General features: G+C 34.5%; 1 protein-coding gene across 1 annotated transcript in view; it reads left to right on the top strand.

Annotated features, from left to right (window-relative positions):
- LOC150104149 (uncharacterized) overlaps positions 1-25178 on the top strand; it is a 295320-nt gene that overhangs the window by 98666 nt on the left and 171476 nt on the right. Inside the window, exons 9-10 of the mRNA XM_090396408.1 lie at positions 9504-9661; positions 24330-24599. Coding sequence (XP_090252534.1) covers positions 9504-9661; positions 24330-24599 — 428 coding nt within the window. The remainder of the gene's footprint in view (positions 1-9503; positions 9662-24329; positions 24600-25178) is intronic.

The raw sequence follows: 25178 nt of genomic DNA, 5'->3' as shown, positions 1-25178 counted from the left end.
ACTATCAACATAAGAAGCCTCAATGGCAAAGAAATGGAGCTAGCTGAGGAATTAGATAAGTATCAGATCGACATAATTGGGGTGACTGAAACAAAAAAGACAAAAACTGGTGAGATCTTTCTGAGCAATAAATACAAAATGTTATATTCAGGCAATAACAATCAAGAAAAAGAAGGAGTAGCCATAGTATTCAACACTAAATATGAGGCTAATCTTCTTGAATGGCAGGCAGTCTCAAGTAGAGCGATGTGGGCAAATATTAGAATGGGGAACTGGACAATGAGACTTATTTCTATGGTCTCATTCTGTGGGACCATATGCCTATGGTCCCACAGAAGGTTCTACTAAGGTAGATGTGGAGGAATTTTTTGAAGCTTTAGAGAAAGCAACTGACACAATGAAAAAGGAAAATTTGGTCCTTGTTGGGGATTTAAATAGCAGAGTAGGAAATGATTGTCAGACATAAAAAATTATTTTTGGAAAATTGGGAGAAAAGTGAAAAGCTAATAATAATTGCAAATACTTGTTGGATTTCTGCTCTGGACATGGATTAGTTATTACTAACACCATGATCCAACATAAAAATGTGCACAAATTCACATGGAGAGAAGAGGCAAGGAATAGGAAAAGTCTCATTGACTATGTTATTGTTGATAGTGATGTTTTCTCCCTGGTGCAGGACACCAGAGTGTACAGAGGATTCGAAATTGGAAGTGATCACTATTTAGTCTTGAGCAGGATAAAATTGAATTTCATGTTGAAAAGAATAACATTTAAGAAGGTTTTAAAGCGAATAAAAGTTGAGCAGCTCTCAGATGTGAACTGAAGACTAAAATACACAAAGATTATTGAAGAAAAAATGAAAGAGTTTGAGAACAGCAATCAAACCATGGAGATTTAGTGGTAAGCCTAGAAGAAAACACTGATTGCTTCAGCCAGAGTGGCATGTGGTGAGGTTGTCTGCAAGGATAGAAAAATCAGAACTCTATAGAACTCGGAAAATAAGAAAGCATATCAAAAGTTTCTGGCGAATAAGTCAGCTTGTGCTCTTAGAGGATACAGAGACAAATGTAAGAAAGCTAAACACTGTGTAAAACTAGCTAAACAAAAGTCATGGGTGGACTTTGGCAAGAACATAGAAAATAAATATCAAGAAGAGATAAGATATTCTGGAGGCTGTTGAAGAAGCTTAGAAATGGAGGAAAGAGTGCTGTAAAAGGAGTTAGAGATGATAAAGGTGACATGAAAACAGGAGAAAAAGATATCCTTGAAGTATGGAGTAATTACTTTGAAAAACTGCTAAATGAAACAAGCAGTGATGACAGCACAGTGATAAAAAAACACTGACCAGGCATGAAGTCAGGAATACATATCCATACTTGAAGTAGAAAAAGCCATCAAAGGCTTGAAATGTGGAAAGGCAGCAGGAGTAGATGATATTCGACCAGAAATGCTGAAGTATGGTGGTTTGAAAGTCTTACAGTGGCTGCACTGCATAGTTCATTAAGCCTGGACAGCGGGACAAATTCCTGATGATTGGAGTAGAGCTCTCATAGTATTCATATATAAAAAGGAAAATAAAACTAAATGTGAGAATTACAGAGGTATTTTCCTACTGAGTGTTCCTTGCAAGATTTATGCAAGTATACTTGAGAAAACGGTTGAGAAGAATTGTGGAAGAAAAGTTTGGTGAAGAACAAGCTGGATTCAGGTCAAATAGAGGCTGTCAGGATCAGATATTCACTTTACGACAAATAGTTGAATAGTCATGGGAATATAACAAAGATCTGTATTTAAGTTTTGTAGATCTGGGAAAAGCATATGGCAAGGTGCCAAGAGAGAAGCTGTTCAAAATGCTACAGTTGTATGGTGTCAGGGGATCATTATATCAAGCAATACTTCGTCTTTATTTGAGTTGTAAGTCAGCAGTTAGAATTGAAGGAAGTAGAGGAAGATGGTTTAATGTTAAATCTGGTGTGAGACAAGGATGTACATTATCCCCTCTGTTAATCATTATCTAGATGGATCACATTTTGAAGGAAAGTGGTATTAAACGTGATATCAAAATTGGAGATGTTAATGTCAGCTCTTTGCTTTATGCAGAAGATGTTATACTTCTAAATAAATTTGCTACAAGTCTGCAAGATTCCCTGACTAAATTGAATAACTGTTAATAGATATGGTATGAAGGTCAGCACTAAAAAGACAAAGACAATGAAAATAGTCAGAATCGTTGAAAATGTCAACTGCGTTGTGAACGGAGAACCTGTGGAACAAGTAAACCATTTCAGCTACTTAGGCACGATTTTTAGTGAAGATGGTAAATTAAATATGGAAATAGACAACAGAATAAACAAAGCTGCTATGGTAGGCAGTCAATTGAATAAATTCATATGGAATAAGAGAGAAATTAATCGGAACACTAAGTTAGTTGTTTACAAGACAGTGTTCAAACCAGTTAGTTTTAACTTATGGATCTGAGAGCTGGATCAGAAGTAAAACACTTGACCAAAGACTAGAGACTGCAGATATGAGAGTCCTGAGAAAGTAGAGGCGTGAACAGATGACATTAATCGCAATATTATATTAAAAATTAGGATATTGGGAAAGAACTTGATATTATCAGCATCCAGAAATGTGTTAACAGAGCTACTCTCAGGTCACTTAAATAGAATGGGCAAGGAAAGATTAGTGAAACAAGTGTTCTCTGCCAGATTGGCAGGAAAAACGACCCAGGGGAAGACCAAGATATAATTGGATTGATATGGTACAAAGTGCCTTAGACTATAGAAATATAAGATCTGATAATGTTGGAGTCTTGACAAGTAATAGACTGATTTTGAGAAAAATTGTAGATAGGAAGTTAGTAATGATGTAAATTTTTCATGTAGTACTATTATATCCTGTACACACCTTGTGAGGGTACATGGCAAGAATTTGATGATGATAATATATATCCTGGTATATATGTTATTATATACCAGGATATTGCTTTGAAATACTGATAGATTAAATTTGCTCTCTAGATTTGGAGAGAGAGAGAGAGAGAGAGAGAGAGAAAAAGGGGAGGGTTGGAGTAGTTGGAACAGCAAGTTCAGAGTTGGGTTTCAAATAGGTGAAAAATAGTAGAATTATATAGCATTTAATATGGCTGCAATCGAGCCAGATAAATAACCTCTGTCAGTGGTTGAGGAATTTTTCTGAGTCTTTTCAGCTGTAAGTTGGTTAGTCATAAGATGGAAATGTAATATTTTTCCTCTTCCTGGAAACTGATTTTGTGAAGACAGATGAACTAGCTGACAAATACATGCAATTGATAGGTGTTATAAACACTCAGCTCTTGGTTTTAGATGCTAATTCAATAATGATTGAATTAGTATCATATATTATACTTTGATTAAGTGCGCATTTTGCAAAATACATAGATAAACCAGCCCTGATTGATACTATCTGATTTATTTTTAATATTAATGTGTGCATGGGAGGTTTCCAAATTCGAAAAATATACAGCTGTTTTTGTTAAACATTTTTACCACATACAGTGTGGTAAAAATGGAATCTCATTGTTTCAATAAAATGGCCAGAAACATATTTTTGCAGGAAAGGAAAGAAATTAGGAAGATCATGCCTCAGATTAAGGAAAAAAAAGTTATAATATTCTTAGATATGTGAAGAGCCAAAGGCTTCAATTCGGCGACATATAACTTGTTTAAGTTAAGGGATATTACATCCCATATAGTTTCTTAGCCGAATAAGAAACTCAAAGAGTTTCATGCCGAATATAGTAGAAACTATATAAAGTTCGGCGATTCCAAGCGTAAGCAAATACCTGGATACTGCAGCACTGATCCCAAAGGGTAGTGCTGCAGTATGTCGCCGAATTGAAGCCTTTGGCTCTTCACATATCTAATAATTTATTAGAGCACCTCACGGCAATACTCGTAGAAGGGGTACAAGTTCTGTTCGCTACAAACTTGATATTAACTAGGTCTGGCTACTCACTGATGAGACCTCAATAAAGGTCGAAACCGGTCTGGGTAGTGACCTTCTCTCATAATGTGAACAAAAATACAGTTCCTAGGAGCTAGTTCACATTATGGGCAAATATCAAGAATAGTGATCGGAGCTCGCTCCACTTCTACCACTAGTTGCCCCAGCTTGCACTACCCTTTGGGATCAGTGCTGCAGTATCCAGGTATTTGCTTACGCTTGGAATCGCCGAACTTTATATAGTTTCTACTATATTCGGCATGAAACTCTTTGAGTTTCTTATTCGGCTAAGAAACTATATGGGATGTAATATCCCTTAACTTAAACAAGTTATAATATTCTTTTAGTATTGATTTTTGACTTTTACAGAAGTCTTGTTCTGGCTTCTTGCATTGCTTTCTCAGTATTAGTAGCCATATTCTGCTCACTTCCCCTTTTATTATTGGATATATGTATGTTGTCCCTTTTTTTTATCTTCACTTCTTCAACATCCCTTGTTCTTGGTTTGCAGCTTATCCTTTATTTATAGAAAGTCTTTTGATTCTTGACAGAGAAATTAAGGCATATTTTCACACATTCATATGAAATGTGCCTTGAATGTTCACATATAAAGCACTTCACAACTTCACAAGAAGGTCTTTCATGGGATATTCATGTTCATCCACTTTTTTTTTTCTTCTTCTTCTTCTCTTCAGTTTATTCAGCTCTTTTTATATGACCTTCATTACACTGATAGTAACAGTTCTTTTGACTATCTTTATAGCCCTCTGCTACATCTTTATTCTCCTTTTTGCTGTTTCTTTAAATTCTCTTTTTCATCATTTTGTATATTTTTATAAGTGTTCATTTTGTAAAAGCCTCATCAACTTCACTTTGTTTTGTTGTTAGGAGCATAACTGTTGTAATCCATGAAATTCTCTATAACCCAAGAAGATTATCCTCAAGAGAACCAACCAGAGCAATGGGACAGCAGTTTGATAGCTGATTTATTCTTTCTCTTTCTATTCGACCCCCCCCCCCCTCTTTGGGATGGACTGAAAAAAGGCTAATTTCACTGCATTTGTTGAGCACAATTGGTGTGTATTTTGGGCAATGCAGTACTATCAGAAGCATTCTTTTTTCTTTCTGGCATGTAGGTTGAGGTGTACAGGCATCCAGGTACTTCATCTAATGATGAATCATTATTGCTTATTGAATCATGTACCTTTATGAGAATGTGACATTTATTCCACTTTATATCGAGACCTTTATTGATTTCCCCTGCTTTATAATAATGTTTTTTTTGTGGTAATCATTATTTTCAGAATTGTAGTTATTATTATGCATGCTCCTCCAGTGTGTGTGTGTGTGTGTCCATGTCCATTGTCACACTCTGAACACACAGGAACTTAGACTCAACTGCATCCTACATAACTTCCAAAGATAATACAAAGTTCTTGCTGTTCTCTGCCGTATACAGTAAAATCTCACTTATATCTATACTGTAAGATCCCTTTGCAAACTTTATATTTCCTCTTTTTCATGTATTTTCTTAACACCATATTCTCTCATTCTGATCTTATGCACAGTTCTGTAAGCTAGATAACATTTTATGTCAGTTGCTTATAAAAATATTGTTCATATAAATGAAATAAAACAAATTACACCTTTTTGTTTATCATATGGCAAACACTGTGTAGTAGCATGCCATGACTAAGTTTGTAATGACAGTATTTTAATGATTTGATTTATGCACAGTTGAATTCCATATTGAATTCTTTTATTCTTTAAAAAAAAATTTTTTTTATATTGTTCCTATTAATTTTTATCTGAAAATTAAAAAAAGAAGGTACTCATAAGCTAGATAATCATCTAAAAGCATCATATAAGCAGGACAATGTAATATTGTGTGGGCCTTCGGCATCACGGGAAGTATGCATAGAAGCTTAAAGAAGCAAAATATGATCTTATTTCCTATCACCACATTATACATATTGCAACACTGTATTCAAAACTGGGTAGGAGCTTTCTCCTGACTGGATTGACCAAATTAATTTTGAGCAGTTTAAAATTATTATTACAAAGATATTGATGATGAATTTCCTGATCTCGTTGTTGCTTATATCATGAGGAGGCTTAGAAGGGGAAAAATCCTGAAAAGGATATGGGATTTAAGTTTTTAGTTTTTTTTTGCAGTAGAGTGATAAAATTAAATATTTTGTTGACACTTTCAGGAATTCTGCCATCTTTCCAATCTAGTATTTTTGGTTGATATTTTTTATTACATTAATAATATGAAAATTTGTTTCCAAAGAAAAGATAAAAGCATCACTGAATTCTGAGTCCATCTAAAGTTTCAAAAAGAAACTTGAACTTTTCATTTAAGATATAAAAGTGATGAATTTGTTTTCTTCCCCACTCTTAAAAGTTTTCAAGATGAAGTAACAAGCATGAATGAAACTGATATAATAGAATACAACAGAATAGAACTGATATAGAACATCAGTCTGTTTCAACATCCACAACTTTAGTTCTCTCTCTCTCTCTCTCTGCCACATTTATTTTTTGCATACATTGCTGTAAGAAGCTTGATCTCCATTGCTATGTATGCTAATTTTTATTATATTCTTTTATTTGATCTTATTAAGTTTTGTTTAAATCTTTGTCTGCTCCTTCTTAACTTTTTACTAAACTTTTGGCTGCAAATAATATAACAAAACTTACAGAACAAAGAAATCGCCTCTTGCTGGAGCCAATCTCTTTGTCTGACCTACTGGTGTTTATTCTCAACTGAATTTGGAAAATTTATTTAGTTTCCAGCTGCACCACCAATTCGTGGGTAGGAGTTGAATCTCCCTCCAAAAGAATAATACACGATAAAACACATGGAACCTCTCTCTCTTAATTCTAATTAAATCTAGCAACTTGAGTTTTCTGTTATGCAGTCGTGACAATATCTACCTTAAGGCTCACAGATTCGAATTAATGAGTAGTGCCTTGGAAATAGAAATCAGGCAAGTTTTTAAACATGAAAACAATTTATTTATCATCAAGGAAATGTACAAAAGGTTAAAACTAAAGATTCAAGTAAATCAGGTTCTATGCTTCAAAGACAATTCTCAATACAATTTACAATTACTACTCTTATGAAGACAATTCTTGTAAGACCATGTGTCTATAATATTTCCTTTGTTAACACCTTATCACACTTAAAGCAATCTCACTTAAACAAACTCAGGCATAGCTACTAGCAATAATATTAAACACGCGATATTTCACCTTAACAATTAGCCAAGTTTTCTCTCACATATAATTTAACAAGACCATTCAAAGGTTAGTATAAAGCCTAAACTCCTCAAGTACCATAACAAACAAACTCTACAAGTCACCGTCACAATTCTGTCTATAGCTAAAACAATAGAAAGATCTTACTTTAAACAATTGTCTGGTCCTCTCTGATTGATCCTTGGAATCACTTCCTTCTATTACCTTCCGACTTTAAGCAACGAACACGGGTACTTTCTCTGGGATTTTTGAGATCTCCTCTTACTTTTTGCGAGCGTCGGGAACTTGGTGGCATTGAAATCCAGTATCTACTTTCTTCTAGGAACAACTTAAATTAGTTGTTTTGCACTTCTGGCATCTAATGGCTGGAATGCAGGTCATGTTGGAGATTGCGAATCATCTTCTATGATGATTAGCAAAACTCCATCGCCGTAATGTACATCTTATCCCGGTAACTGCTCGACCCTCGCTGACCTTTTTAACGAGCCTGTAACTTCTCGCTGACCAAGGAACCACTAAAAAGCCCCCTATCACTGTAGCAAACCCCCTCTTATATCTCTCCGATGACCTTGGGTTCTGCTATGTATTAATCCCCTGGGTATTACATTCTTCTGCACCCGCCGCCTTTTTTTTCAGTCGTTGCATTAAGGTGGGGAATCCCCTTGCAAAGTTGCCCTTTGAGGTTTGCAGTTGCCCCAGGTCATTAGTTAATACCTTAATCCATCTAGAATTACTGGCAACTAAGAAGTTTCTTTAGACAATTTATCTTACACTTATATTCTTTTGTTCTTTTACAAAAACCCTTTGAGGTGACAATATTCAGTAATATACAAAAAATATTATTTCCAAATTAAAACAGTCTTCTCTTAAGTTCTTTTTTTCCTTGCTTTTTTCCATTTTGTCTTACTCAAACCCATCACATCTAATTTCCTCTCCATCATAATATCTACTAATTATTCATCTTTACCTGTTAAGTGGCAATATGTTTAATGTTTCTTCAGTTTTCTTTTTGGTACAGGTCATTTGCCATTTACATCCATTTGGTTTTGATTCTGTTGTTTCTTTTTAGTTTAAGTAAACCCACTGTTGGTTTGCTGGGCCAGTTATATCACCAAGCCGTGTTAGTCAGAATGTTCAGAATTTCTAATGAATTTTCATCCTTAGAGCATCCTTTAGTAACTAGACTAACACCTTACATATGCCCTTTTGGCTCACATGTCAGATTGGACTTTGTGAGGATTTTTAAGGTTTTATCTACTTGTTTATCCACTCAAAAAAAAAAAAAAAAAAAAAGGACTGTAAGCTGTACATTAGTGCTATGAGTGGACTAAGGATTTTTTTTCTATTATTTATTAATTTTATATTTTTTTCTTGAGTTGTTTTTACATAATCTGGAAACCCTGATCTAGAAACCAAACTTGAAACTTTTTCTATAGTGCTGCTTCATGCCTCCAGTAAGCAGGGTAATGGTTTCACATTGTGTGATGAAATTTATATCCTACCTGTTGTAAACATCCATGCCCATGGCAGGATTCAAATCTCCACCCTGTTGGTTGGAGAACAGATACACTAACTACTTTGCTAATTAGATTGGCTAAATTCTGTTTGAGATGAATATTTCTAATCACCTCTGATAGATTCAGTAGTATGAGCAATGTTTTTATAGAATTTATCATTTCTAAATCATTTCAATTTTTTATGTGACTTCCATCATGTAAACTTTGTAAAAAGTTGTAAACTTATGGTACATTAGTACTGTGGGTGGGTCAAAGATTTATTATTTTTATTTGTTTTATATAATTTTTTTGGAATTTTTATTTATTTTTTTACATAATCTAGAAATCCTGCTCTAGAGATCAAACATGGAACTTTTTCAAGCCACTTCAGATCTCCATTAAGTTGTGCAGTGGTCCAGTGGGCGACAAGTCATCTCCTCTCAATCCATCTCTCTCTCTCTCTCTCTCTTTCTGCACGTTTTCAAGAACATAAATACATTATCTCCATTGTTTGTATGGATTTCACTATAGTACATTTTGGACTTTTTTAACAGCTGTTTCATTAATGTTAAAACACACAGAAAGATTTGTTGATTCATTGTACAAAATTAGGAGGGAAGGATAATTCTAGGTAGATTAGCATGTAATAGCAAAAAAAAAAGAAAAAATAGTTTTGACCGGTATTAACTTTGTAGACATCATTTCACTGTGATGTACGAGATGTTCAGGTTTGGCTTTTTAATACATTGTTAGGTTAGCCGTGAAAACCATAGATATCTTCAAGAAACTGAATTTCGAGAAGAAGGTGGGACACCTTCTATTGTTGGAGCCATCAGAGCAGGTTTAGTTTTTCAGCTGAAGGAAGCAGTTACTTCTGCTGTCATAATGAATAGAGAAAAAAAGATACTCAAGTAAGCTTGTTTAATAGCATTTATATCATATATTTTTTAAAAAATTATATAAATTTTTAAGGTAAAATTTTTGTGATACTAAAAATAGTAATATATGAGGGTAGTCTGAAAAGTTCTCAGCTTCAACCATAGATGGCAACACTAATAGCAAAAAAAATTTTTTTTTTTTCCTAAGTTGGTACATCTGTCATAAGCATCCATGTGAAATTGCAAGTCATTATATCAAGTAGTTTGTTTTATACAGCTGTCTGAAGCAAAATTGTCTGTATCCCTTGAAATGGATAAAATTGAGTATCATGCAGTTATAAAATTTTTTGTAAAACAAGGTTTAACACCAAAAGAAATTCATTCGAAGTTCATAAACGTTTATGAGCACTCTTCTCCTTCGTTTTCAACAATTAAGAAATGGGTTGCCGAGTTTAAATGTGGTCGTACTAGCCTTGAAGATGATCCACATGAAGAACGTCCAAAAAGTGTAACAACACCAGAAATCATTGATCAAGTGCACGATATAGTATTGGATGACTGGCGAGTCAAAGTGCCTGAAATTGCTGAGACTATAGCATTTCAAAAGAACATGTAGGATATATTTTGCATGAAGAATTGCAAATGAAAAAGCTTTGTGCAAGATGGGTGCCATGCTTGCTCACAACAGATCAAAAACGCACTCGCATGAAAATCTCTGAACAGTGCTTGGAGCATTTTAACAAGAAAAAAACTGATTTTGTGCATCAATTTAATACTATGGATGAGACTTGGATTCACCATTACACATCAGAATCCAAACAGCAGTCAAAACAGTGGACAAAAGCTGGTTGTTCAACGCCAAAGAAGACAAAGTTGGTTCCATCAGCAGGAAAGGTCATGGCATCGTTGTTTTTGGATGCTAAAGGCATTTTGTTTATTAATTATCTTGTAAAGGGTAAAACAATAACTGGGGAATATTCCGATCTTTTAACCAGACTAGAAGAAAAATTTCGTGAGAAAAGACTCGGTTTGCAGAAGAAAAAAAATCATCTTTCATCAGGACAATGCACCTGCCCCCAAAGATGTTTTGGCAATGGGAGAATTAAAAGATCTGCACTATGAATTGTTGGAACATCCACCCTATTCCTGAGATTTGGCTCTCTCTGACTTCTATCTCTTCCCCAAACTAAAACTCTTCCTCGCTGGTTTTTCTTCGAATCAAGAAATGATTGCAGCTATAGAGGGGTATTTTGCAGATCTTATTGAGAACCACTACAGGGTCGGGATAATGGCACTGGAGTATCGCTGGAATAAATGTATTAGTCTTAATGAAGATTATGTTGAAAAATAAAAATAATTTTATAATTATAAATTTGTTTTTTCACTATTAGGCTGAGAACTTTTCAGACCACCCTCGTAGTAAACAGTATCAGAAAAAAACAGTATGTATATATATATATATAGGGTTCAGTACTATCCTTGGTTTCAGGTATCCGTGGGAGAGGATTCTTGGAATGTATCCCCCACAGATAAGGGGGGGGGACTACTGTATAGCACTTTTCACTTCACTAAGAACTTGATCTTTGTTTTTAACAACTGTGACAACAGTAGTGCTGGAATTGCTGGGATAAATGTATTAGTCTTAAGGGAGATTATGTTGAAAAATAAAAATAATTTTGAAATTATAAATTTGTTCTTTCATTGTTAGGCTGAACACTTTTCAGGCCACCCTCGTATTTGTCTTGCTTAACAGGTAGCTTGTTTACCACAAACTAGGCAAATTATCCAGAGGAACACAAATCTATAGGTGTAACTCCAAAGTAACTACAATCACAGCCACTCACCAGATATTACAAAAATATACTATTTAATTTGTTTTGTCCTAAATGAGCCAGTTTATCTGATCATGAAAGCCGTAGAACTTTTGGAAGCTAAAATACATTAGGCACTCACTATAATAAATCCATAGCAAACTAGAGAAATCACTTGTTTTAGCACAATGTCCACTATAGTGAATTTAAGGATAGGTGACTATTTTCTCTCTCTTTCCCTCCATGAAAGAAATATCCAAGAAAGTATTAGCATTTAGTTTGGTAACCTATGGTTTCTTGAACTTTTCACACCAAGCTTTAGTAAGTCCATTGAGCATAACTCCGCCCGATCCCTGGGAGCTCTTGGATTGAAACTTAATGTAATTTACTCAACTCTTTCCATGCATTGCAGAGTGTCAAGTATTGATAGCTATCTGTTATGAAGTATTTTAAACTTTGAATAGCTAAAGACTGATTGAAATCTTCTGTCACCTTATAATTTTATATTTTGTATTTTAATGTATTATTTCACTTAAGAAAGAATCAGATTTTAACTTAGATTTTACTGATCTTCATTTTAGACTTTTGTATACTATCAGAAGCAATTTAAATTTGATATTGATGAAAGCCTTAAATATTTTGTTAACTACACAAAAGAGTGTGGGTAGGTGGGAGGATAATTCTAGGTAGATTAGTATGTAATAGCAAAAAAAAAAAAGTTTTGACTGGTATAATTTTGCAATTCTTGCAAAAAATAAAAAAGGTCAATAACTTGAATGGCAGAATTAATTAACTGTGTAGTTAATAGTAAAAGATATTGACATCATCATCATCATCATCATCAAATTCCTGCCATGTACCCTCAAGGGATGTACAGGATATGATAGTACTACATGAAAAAATTACATCATTATTAATTTCCTATCTACAATTTTCCTCCAAATCAGTCTGTTACTTGTCAAGACTCCAACATTAACAGATCTTATATTTCTATCGTCTAAGGCACTTTGTACCGTATCAATCCACCTATATCGTAGTCTTCCTCTGGGTCGTTTTGCTGCCAACCTGGCAGTGAACACTTGTTTTGCTAATTTTTCCTCACCCATTCTGTTTAAGTGACCATACCACCTAAGATTAGCTCTGCTAATGCATTCCTGGATGCTGACAATGTCAAGTTCTTTCCTAATATCCTTTCCTAATATTTTTAATATGATATTGTCATTGATGCCATCTGTTCACGCCTATAATCTTTCTCAGGACTCTCATATCTGTGGTCTCTAGTCTTTGGTCAAGTGTTTTACTTCTGACCCAGCTCTCAGATCCATAAGTTAAAACTGGTTTGAACACTGTCTTGTATACAGCTAATTTAGTGTTCCGACTAATTTCTCTCTTATTCCATATGAATTTATTCAGTTGACTTCCCACCATACTAGCTTTGCTGATTCTGTTGTCTATTTCTATATTTAATTTACCATTTTCAGTAAAAATCGTGCCTAAATAGCTGAAATGTTTTACTTGTTCCACAGGTTCTCCATTCACAACACAGTTGACATTTTCAATGATTCTGCCTATTTTCATTGTCTTTGTCTTTTTATTGTTGACCTTCATGCCATATCTATTACAACAGTTATTCAATTTAGTGAGAGAATCTTGCAGACTTGTAGCGGATTTATTTAGAAGTATAACATCATCCGCATAAAGCAAAGAGCTGACATTAGCATCTCCAATTTTGATATTGTTTAATACCACTTTCCTTCATAATGTGATCCATATAGATAATGAATAAAAGAGGGGATAATGTACATCCTTGTCTCACACCAGATTTAACATTAAACCATCTTCCTGTACTTCCTTCAATTCTAACTGCTGACTTACAACTCAAATAAAGACTAAGTATTGCTTGATATAATGCCCCATTGACACCATATAACTTTAGCATATTGAATAGCTTCTCTCTTGGCACCTTGTCATATGCCTTTTCCAAATCGACAAAACTTAAATACAGATCTTTGTTATATTCCCATGCTTTCTCGACTATTTGTCGTAAAGTAAAGATCTGATCCTGACAGCCTCTATTTGGCCTGAATCCAGCTTGTTCTTCACCAAGCTTTTCTTCCACAATTCTTCTCAACCGTTTCTCAAGTATACTTGCATAGATCTTCCCAGGAACACTCAGTAGGGAAATACCTCTGTAATTCTTACATGCAGTATATGGGTACTATGAGAGCTCTACTCCAATCATCGGGAATTCGTCCCTCTGTCCAGGCTTTCTGAACTATGCAGTGCAGCCACTGTAAGACTCTTATACCACCATACTTAATCTAATTATCTAATTATCTAATTCCTCAGCTAGCTCCATTTCTTTGCCATTCAGGCTTCTTACGTTGATAGTACCAATCTTTAACTCTGGTGATGTTGAGTTGGGGTTTGTTTTCATATTTGTTCCAGAAGCTGACTTTTTGCTGTTTGGCCCGGTTCCCTGGCGAAAACAACAGGGGCCTTGTTTAACCGGGCGACGCCCCAGCCAGCATGAAATTTTGTCATGTTGTAGAATCATTTTTTATTTTGGTTTAACCAACAAGAATACAATTTGGTCGGCTAAATCCCAAATTGCCAGCCCATCCTCGTTCGTTCAGTATTCAAGTAGATACCCAACAGGGTGCACCACGAGAAGGTGAGAATTGGACATTAGGTCAGAAGCCCTGGTCGGTTCTCCGCCTTTAAAGGCTATGTGGAGGTCTCCTCTCAGTTATACAGTTTTGACCCTTAAGCACCCCAAAAAGATATTGACATTAATAGTAAAAGATATTGACATAAACATTTTTATTGGAATTCATTTCATGTTGCAAGATTATTAATATTCAGAAATATTCTTTTAGAATCTAAAGAATAATTTTTGCATATTAAAGAAGCATAAAAAGAAAAAAAAACTAATGTATTGTATGCTCTCCTTGTTACAGTATTTCTGTTTTCAGCTAAATATCGTACCATATTACATTTTTCAGTTTTTTTCTGGTATTGTAAAGATTGTCATAATCCTTTCAGGGATTTAGGCCCAGTAGCCTGTTCCAGTCTCATTCCACTTTTTCCTTTGTTGTCCCTGACTTCTGTATCTTCCAACTGGGTGGTATCGGAGTTTCTTTAAAAAGTTTGAAATTTGATATCACTGGCAGCTTTTTTTGTATGCGATAATGCACATTCAAAGTATTCGAAGCAGTTAATTTTATTTTATTTCTAAAATTTTATTTTCAATCATGATTCTGCTTCTGACTGGAAATAGTCCTTTAAAATCCATGATTTTTATTTTGCCTGTTGATATTTGCATTCCAAATTCTTTATCAATTATGTTTAAGGAGTATATTAATCTCTTGAGTTCATTCACTTCTTGCTATTATGATTAAGACAGATCTCCAGGGAGTCAGGAACTCATCGAGGGAAGCCATACTATTTGCACCAACTGTCATACCTGTTTTTGAATTCATTCACACTATTTTCACACACAACATCCGATGGCAATTCATTCCAATCATGCACCACTCTATGAGAGAAAAGTCTAGCTCTTTCCCACCGTTTTATGACAGCATTCATTTTCAACTTCCAAAGATTCCCTCTTGTCTTTTCATTCAGTAGATGGAAATATGGAAATGAAAAATTACATCTTCTGAAATTCTGTATAACCCTTTTGGAACTTTGTAAGTCTCAATCATATCACTCCTCTTTCTCCTGTTTGCTAGTGTCTGCATCCTACAAATTCTCAATTTGCCTTTATAATCTGTATTCCATAATCCTGATATCATTTTTGACACTCTCCTTTGCACTCTCTCCACTATATCAGAATCACCACGGAAACTAGGAGACCAGACCTGTGTGCAGTAGTCCATATGAGGTCTTATCATGGCCTTGTAAAGAGGCAAAATGACTTTATCTTTAGATGTCAAGCTTTGTTTCAGCATTGCCATTATTCTCTGAGATGTATTTACAATTTTTGCTATATGACCCTTGAACTTCAACTTCTGTCTACTAAAACTCCAAATCTATAGCCTCATTGGTTTCTTCAAGCATAATACCACCAATATAATATGACATTGGATATCTAATCATGCCAAAGTGCATGGCTTTATATTTATTAACATTGAAATGACAACCATTTTCACATGCCCACAATTCCAGCCTATTCAAATCATTCTGCAAGAACTGTATTCAGCAGCATTCCTGATTACCCTACCTATCTTTGCATCATCAGCAAATAGCTGTATGTCATATGTCAAAACCTTATCAATATCATTAATATTCCAATATCATTCTCTCTCAACCCATTTTTGAATGCAAGTCCTAACCAACCTTTCCAAAATCTTTACCTTGAGTCTTGCATATTCACATCCCCCCATATACCACTTTATGATATCTGTCAGTCAACCATCCTCTTATCCATGCCAATAGTTTATAATCCAATCCCATATTCTCCAATTTATGCAACAGTATTCTATGTTGTATTCTTTCAAAGCCTTAACAAAATCCAAAATTATCATGGTGTATCTATTCCCCTTGTCTAACTCAGTGGTAATGTTATTATTATAGAATGTGAGAAAGTTGCTAAAACATGATCTTCCTCTAGTAAACCCATGCTGTTCATTGCAAAAGTAGAAATTCTCTCTCAACCCATTTTTGAATGCAAGCTCTAACCATCCTTTCCAAAATCTTCACCACCACTCCTGAGATACTGATTGGTCGATAGTTGAATATCGGTCTTTCCACTCCTGTGGAATCTTCCCTGTTCTTAGGCTCAAATTATATAACCTGGTCAAGGGAATAGCAAGTTCAGCTGAACACTCTTTTAGCATCCGTGCTGATATCACATCAGTTCCTATTGCAGAATTCTTATTCAGTTTGTACAACAGTTTTAGTACTTCCTCTTCATCCACACGAGTTTCCTCATATGGTGAAGAGGTAGCAGTGAGTTCAATGTTGTATATACCAGGTTGATGCCTTTTAGCAAAATGGCTGCTCATTTGTTGAACAATCATTTCTGGATCAGACCCCCCCCCCATACAATCTATATTCAGTAGAGTTATTTTTTCAAATTTATTCTTTCTTTTAGTTGCAGCATAACAATAGAATTATTTTTGGTTGTCTTTCACTTGCAGAGCCAGTTTCTTTTCATACTCAGACTTAGCTTTTTGTACAACACTTGTGACTCTTCTGGCCTGCTGCTTATAATTATTATAACTGACATCTTCCTTATGCATATGATATTCCTTCCATATCATCTTTTTGTTATGAATGTCTTGCTTAATTAGATTACACATCCATTTCACTCCTACTCTATTTATTCTTTGAACTCTATGGACACATGCTGATATTGCATCATTTAAGTGTTTTTTTTTTTTTTTTTGTACACTTCATATTCACTGTCGTTATCCTTTCCATCAAGTAAGTGATACCATGGCAGAGAACCTAGCATATCCTTCAGGACTGGGGTAAGGTGGTACAACACCTTGCAAAGGCTCCCACTGAAGAGACCTCAATAAAGGTCGAAACTAGTCTGGGTTGTGGCCCTTCCCTTAATGCATAATCATTTTGTACACCTCTCTAGTTTTATGCTCTCCATAGTACTGTTCTATATTATTGCATTGGGCTTCTAACCATTTCATCTTATCCGGCTGACTGCTTTTTTTCACTTCATTACACTTTCTTCTATATTGGTCGTCTATTTGTTCTGATGTATCCCTTCTTATCTTCGATATTCTTTTCTCCTGTACTAACTTCAGTGTTTCTTCTCTAATCCATTTCTTCTTGATCTTTTCTTCTTCTAGTACTGTTTCTTTCTTCAATTGCATCTTCTAGTTCCTTCATTACTCCTTTCACTCTTAGATTCGAATTTTTTTCTTTGTCCACACTTTTAAGTTTCTTCTCTAACACTGTTCTGTACCTTCTTCCTATTGCTGCTTCACTTATTCTTGCTCTCTTTGTTTCTGATGATGGGGTTTATATTTTCTTTTTTAATTTTAACTTGATGTTTGCAATCACTAAACTATGATCCAAGTTTATATCTGCTCCTTGAAAAGTTCAACACTGCTGTGCTGATGTTATCCATCTTCTTTTAATCATAATCATATCGATCATGTTCTTGGTTTTTCCTATCATTTGATTGCCTCGTCCATTTTCTACACTCCTTTTGCTGGAATTTTATGTTACAGATCATCATATTTGCTGTGGTCCACAGCAAATTCTAACTTGTTTTCACCTCATTCATTTCTTTCTCCGAAATCATATTTTCCCATGACTCTTTCTCAACCATCATTATATATTCTGACTTTAGCATTCCAATCTCTTTCAATAATTAGTACATCTTGCTTTGGTATTGTTTATTGTCTGTCAGATCTTTGTAAAATAAGTCAATATCCTTATCTGTGCTGTGAGATGTCGGTGCATATATTTGGACTATTGATATATTAAATGGTTTTGCTTGAAATCTTGCTGCTATGATTCATTCATTGACCGGTTTGTAGCCTGAGAGTGATTTTCTAGCTTTTTTTGTTAAGAAGGAAACCAACTCCTGCTATATGCTTGGTGTCATGCCATGATCATATTTCTTCGCATCTGTTTATCTTTCCTACTGATATCCATCACAACTCCACCAGTCCTAGTATATCACACCAATATCTCTTCATTTCTTTAAAGTAATTCTAGTTTTCCTGCCATTCAAAGTGTCCGTGCATTCGGTGTCCCTACTGATAATAGTTCTATTAGTTTCAGTTTCTGTTTCCTTTCGGTATTCCACTTTTCAATCCAACCCCCGATCACTCGATTGGTATCGTGGACCTTGTTGATCCGGATGACGTCCGAGCCGGCATCTTGAAGCTGTTGATCTTATAGGCATCACATAACAGTCGTGTTTTTTCTTTACAGTCAGAGCATCGACACTCATCTGACGACCCTCCTCCTTTATCCAGGCTTGGGACTGGCATGAGACCACTAAGGATTCCATGGCTGCTTTTTGCTTCGCTTCCTGGCAAATCAGAATTAACTTACAGCAGATTATTCAGTGACTTAAAGGACTTATGTTCATCATTAGATCTCGAAACATTAATGGTTGACTTCAAGAAAGCAACTATCAATGCTTTTTCTAACATATTTACATCACAACTATAACTGGTTGTTTATTTCATATGGCACAAAATCTTTTTCACAAAATTGTTGCCATTAGTTTGAAGTTGCACTATAAAACAGATGCTGAATTCAACATGAAAATTAAATGCTTCACAGCATTAGCATTTTTTCCAATGAGTGATGTTACTGATGAATTTGTTGAATTGACAATCTGCAGCAAAAAGTTAATTATTTACTCAGCATCTCTTTTAATTTGCACAATTTTCAAATGATTTTGTTATAACATATAAGACTTATTGTTAAACTGACCATAGATTTTTAATTTGTACGTATGTTCGTACAATATTGCAAATTTCAACAGCAGTTATCCCCTTTATGGGTTCAATTTCCACCAAAATTGCGAGATTGTTAAAGGCCCATAACATCAGGGTTGTATTTAAACCAACTACTAGTATCAGACAGGTTCTAAGATCTCCTAAAGACAGTGTTCCATTTTATAAATATCCAGGTGTGTATAATGTTCCATGCATGTGCAGTCTTTCCTACATTGGACAAACTTCGAGAAGCCTGGAAATAAGACAGAAAGAACATGTTGGTGATGTAAATCACAACAGAACGATCATCTCCGGGTTAGCACATCACTTTTCAACTTCGAACCACATGATAGACTGGAATAACAGCTCTATGCCCTACGTAGACGAAGATTACAGACATAGATTATTTAAAGAAGTAGCAGTAGTGCTATGTACAGGCAGCAACCTAAACAGAAATCAAGGAGCCATACTGAACGATACTTGGAAAAATCTAATTAATTCCCTCAGTTCAACAGAACTACAATATGCAAATAATCATATTACGCGTTTGCATGTAACACGTGTTCATGATACTGAGTAGAAAGTCGCAATTTCATACAGACATGTCACACGGACGTGTTACCTTAGCTACCTAACAGGTACTAACATTTTTGTATTCTTAAATCTTTTTTGCATTTACCATTTTTTTGTACTGTGCAAGCCTTGAGAAAGCTAGTCAGCTACTAGTGAAACTGGTAGGCAATATTGTATGAACATACGTATGAATTAAAAATCTATGGTCAGTTTAACAATAAGTCTTATATGTTTTAACATTTTACGACCAAAAATATGTATAATTTAAATGATTTCGTTATGTTTTTTGTTGAATGTCACTGACATTCACCTTAATAAAGATTTGCCTTTTTAAGGAATTTATAATACCCTTTATCATCCATTGATTATTTAATTAATACAAAATGTCTTATGCCAAAAATGTTTATGGCGAATTTTCCGTTCACTCAGATCTAGCACTCTTTGACTTAAGAGTTCCTTCTGCCACATGCTGCTCGAGGAAGTTGTCTCGCAACAGCTTAATAAATTCAATTTCATTCTTCTTGTGTGATTTCATAGCTATCCAATCAATGTTTGGATAATTAAAGTTCGCCAGATCTTTAACAGCAGCCCACTGTTTATTTAATCTTCTTAGACTCCCCCTCACACAAGATGGCTTCAAACTCACTGCCATATGGAAAATTGTTACTAGTATTGCAGTTATGAGTCTCAACTCTGACTGGATTCAAGACGTTTGATATCCTTAGTAGGCATGCCCCTTCTCTCCTATCCTGTCTCTCCATTTTAAAAATAATGTACTCTTTTCACTCGATACCACTTGAGACTTGTTTGCTTCTGATAGCCAAGTCTCACTAATACAACACGAGGTCCCAATATATTAAAGGCAACAAACTCTACTCATTTGTTTCTGATACTCCTAGCAATCGTACAGACATAATAAATTACCTGCATGCTCTTTTATATACACTTTATTATTATTATTATTATTATTATACACCTCCAGGGAGTCCAAAGACTCATCGAGGGAGAGTGTGCCAACAGCATCGAACGATTGGTCCCCTTCTAACTACTAACCGCGCTCAAACTTACTTAACTGAGCCATTAGTAGCAGAGGCTCTACCAATCGACCAACCTTTTAAGCATAAAGATAAAATCTTTATGCTTAAAAAAAAGTATTAGTAATTTTAAGTTATTATGTGTGGAAAAATCCCTATGTCTGTATCCACTATTGCATGTTGTTTCACCATTTGTTCCTGTATTTGTACCTAGTGGAATGTTCCTTAATCTGGCATTGAAATCTTCCGTTATTAATACATAATCATTTGTGTTTATTTTATCTTTTATTTTTTGTAAATTCGAATAAAAGGCATTGCTGTCTTCCTCTCTTCCTTCTTCGGGGGGCATAAACACCAACAATAGTCAGGAAGTCGTAGCTTATTTGTAATCTTAGTTCTAGAATTCTGTTGCTCCAGTATTTGTAATATGTGGTATTTTTTTTAATTGATACGTGATTAAAAATCATTACTCCTGCTTTTGCTCGTTCTTTCTTTTTGACTTCACTGTGGATATAGATGTGGATGTAATTATCTGTTTCATCTAAATCTTTTTGTTTTATCTTTGTTTTTGCTATTACTGCTAATTTGATATTTCTTTCTATTAAGGCTTTGTCTAGATCTTGATATTTGTGATGGATACTCCTGACATTTCAAGTAGCAACATTCCAGATATTTGTTTATTTTCATTCTTTTTCCTTTCCTTATCCTGCTCATATCTGTTAACCAGTCCAAGTCATTTTCCAGATTGACAGTCCAATAACTTCTTTCTCGAGAGACATTGGAGTAAGGAAAGAAAAGATTCATCTGGGTTGGTTACTGGCCATCTGCAGCCTAGTTTGGTGGTGGAGCTACTGCCTTAGGGCCTCCAAGCTTGTCCTAAGTCTCCCGTCTCTCATTTGTACTTGACCCATCTTCCCACTGGGGTTACTATCCAATCTTCCACCTGATTGCTCAGATTCCAGGGTTCACCACATGGAGGTGAGAGTTGGATTGAGAAGTTGAGGCTAGGTGATCCTACTTAAGAGGATCATATATTGCACATCCATCCTCATTGAACCCCAGTATTGTAAAGATTTATTGCTATTCTATCAGAGAATGGACTATGTTATTTTCAAGTTTGTGTAGTTAGCAAACATTAATTAGTTCTCTTGGTGGCATCTTTATGCAGGATTTCTCTTACCTCAGAGTAAGCAGTGCAGTTTGCTTTCTCTGTGGAAATACACAAACTTTCTTTCCTCTTATTCTATCAAAAGAGTAAGAGTTTTTTTTGTAAAGCTAACAGGTGGCCAGCATTGATTTTGTACTGAAATTTTGAAATCACTGGTGTTTATCCACAGTTCTGTCTTCTAACTTTTATTAAATTTTTCTTTTAGTGTGAATATCTTTTTCTGGCTTGCTTCTTATTGTCCAACTTACTGTTATTTACAGTGTTTTAAGTGAAGTATTTAAATATCATATAATCAACTTCCTATTTTTCATTACTTTTTTTTTCTCAATTATTAATGTGTGTGCACTCAGAATACAAAACATTGGTAATGAGATCACTTTCTCTTTAGATGATGTTTAGATTAAAAGTGAACACTTTACTTCTTTCCCTCCATCTCTACATATTTGCCATGCAACAAGAATCACTCTTATCTGCTGTAGACAACTAAACGTCAATTTTGATATAAATTACTGAATAATTTTATTTTCAGGAAACAGCTTTCCTTAATTAATAAAAAGCCATGGGGTGTGTGTGTGGGGGGGGGGGGCTTCTTTCATTCTAAACCAAATCTATGCCTACCATTATGGCTAACCATAGAAGAAAATGATCCATTGTCTGTGGATGCATTCATTTACTTTTTGAATCTTCTTTTAATATATTTATAGTACTTTATTTTAGTTAAGATAAAAAGCCAAATTACTAGTTTTCTGGCACCTTAATATAGAAAATAAGGGGATAAACATCCTACGTTTATGAGAAAATATCAAGAATAGTGAGGGAGCTTGCTCCACCTTTACTTCGAATTGCCTTCGCCGATAGTTTTTCAGCATGAAACTTATAGATCGTAGTTATCAATCTTTAGTTTCGCTTACTTGCTATAAAACTAAAAAGGATGTTTATCCCCTTATTTTCTATATTAAGGTGCCAGAAAACTAGCCATTTGGCTTTTTATCTTAACTAAAATATAATTACACCTTTATGGCATTCGTATAGTGAAGGTATGCAAGTTCTTTTCACTAAGCTTTGATATCTTCCAGGTCTACCTACTCATTGATGAGACCTCAAAAAAGGTTGAAACTGGTCTGGGTAGTGACCTCTCCTCATAATGTAATGACAGTATTACGTCTCCTAGGAGCTGTGTTTTACATTATGAGAAAATATCAAGAATAGTGAGGGAGCTTGCTCCACCTTTACTTCGAATTGCCTTTGCCGATAGTTTTTCGGCATGAAACTTATAGATCGTAGTTATCGATCTTTAGTTTCACTTACTGGCTATAAAACAACAAAGGATGTTTATCCCCTTATTTTCTATGTTTATAGTACTTTATATTAGAATTTTAGATTTTAACTTTAGTATTTTTATATTATTAATTCTGTATGTTGCTTGTTTAATTTTATGCTACTATAAAATCTTTAATACATACAATTTTATCACATAAAATTAACCTGATGGTATTTCTAATTAGAGCATCCTGAGATGCATGATATCATTTACTCTCCTTGTGAATAAAAGCATTCATTAACATACAAATTCAACCGACAGTAAACTATCATTTTATAATATGGATAATTATATTTTTATTATACCAATCCACATGCGAGAGGTAGCAAACTCTTAGAATATTAGTACCATGTGTGGGTAAGGAGATTAAAGAAAATGTAGAAATCTGTTGATGCATTTCTTAAACAGCTGGAAGATGTAGTCCTTTGGGGAAAACTGAGAGGAAGGCTATCCCAAAGAAAGAAGTGGATTGGCAGTTGGTTTATTAGGTTTGAAGCAGCTGTGAACAGTAAATGGATGTTGACCAGCAGGTGTTTGTGTTCTTGTGTCTTAGAGAAATGTGGAGTAATGGTGGTGGCCAGTTCAGCAAAACATTACATTAAAATACCATGAAAGGGCTGGAGAAGAAGCTTAAAGCAGAAATTGAACATCTATAAAAAATCATGATTGTGTTAATCTGTGGAAAGAAACCATTATTTAACCAAACTGACCTTTATCCATAGCATCAAACATTTTAGATAGATTTTGATGCACCATCTCAAATGTCGAATGAGTATTTTTTTTATTCTAGGTTAGCAGATCTGTGATTTATGTAGCATTTTCAACTCACTGAGTTGTGTGTGTGTGTGGGGGGGGCATCCTAGTTTTTGAGACTGAAGAGGATATAGATATAAATTTTGGCCCAAGTACAATGGTAGATCAAATAATCATCAATATGACTAAAATTGAACTGTTGATATTTTACTGTTTTTCCCTTATTCCAAAATTCTTCAAAATCCATTAAGCATTTTAAGAGGTAAATCTTAGGTATGACAGATATAGTATTCTTACATTACATTCTGTTAATATGAGCTGATAAAAATTTGCTGACAAAGAATGCTTAATGAATCAAGAGACTTTAGAATTTACTCCCATTTTCTGTGGCCTTCTTTATATCTAACCAAATATTATGAATACGAAGATTATTTTCCTTGCAACACTTCTAGCAAGAAAACTTTTTATAAAGAATGATTTTATAATTCATTCATAAATTATGCAGTAATCATGAGATATTCTGCTTGTTAATAGTCTGATGTTATGCTTGATTTAAAATGTTTGGTTCTTGTGTAGTTGTATAACATTATAATTATTGCATATTTTATTTCTTTCAGTAAAGCCATATCTGAATGGTCCCATATTTCAAATTTAGTATTACTGGGTAACTATCACAATGCTTCAAGATTGCCTATATTCTCTTTTCTCATTTTTCACCCTTTGTCAAATTTATTACTGCATCATAAATATGTATGCTTGCTTCTAAATGATTTGTTTGGCATTCAAGCAAGAGGAGGCTGCATGTGTGCAGGACCTTATGCATTAGATCTATTGGGAATAGATGAACCATTAGCTCAACATATTGAAGAAGTACTTGTTGAAAATAGGTAATTATTTTATTTTTATATAAAGAATTACTAATATATGATAATGAAATTACTAATATAATAATGAAATTATGTATTATAAATGTTACATAAATGTAATTATATGTCATATAATATACAAATTGAATTGAATCATTAAAAATGAAGACAATGAAACTTAACATTGTTTGCATTCAAGAATATGTGAGCAGGGCTAATCTAAAGAGGTATGGTCACTTAACCAGAATGGAAGTGGAATGGTTAGCAAAACAGCTGTTTGATGTCAAGATAGCAGGAAAATGACCAAGAGGAAGACCTAGGTCCAGGTCTGATTGATTCAGTCAGAAGTGCCTCAGAAGAATGAAATATCAGATACAACAATATTGGAGTGCTGACAAGTAATAAACTAATTTGGAGGAAAATTGTTGTTAGATTATTAATAATGTAAATGTATTCATGTAGTGCTGTCATAGTAGCCTGAACACTCCTTGAGGGTACATATCAGGAAATTGATGATGATATACAAATGCAGTTACTGTAGTCTACTATCCAATCCTTAAATAATAGTAACTCAGTTTATTGGTTCTTGAGTCAGTTTAC

The sequence above is a fragment of the Typopeltis vanoorti genome, chromosome 8, assembly GCF_054136105.1.
Source record: "Typopeltis vanoorti isolate ZY-2024b chromosome 8, IOZ_Tvanoo_1.0, whole genome shotgun sequence".
NCBI classification, from domain to species: Eukaryota; Metazoa; Arthropoda; class Arachnida; order Uropygi; family Thelyphonidae; genus Typopeltis; species Typopeltis vanoorti.
This window is presented reverse-complemented; position numbering and strand designations above follow the sequence as displayed.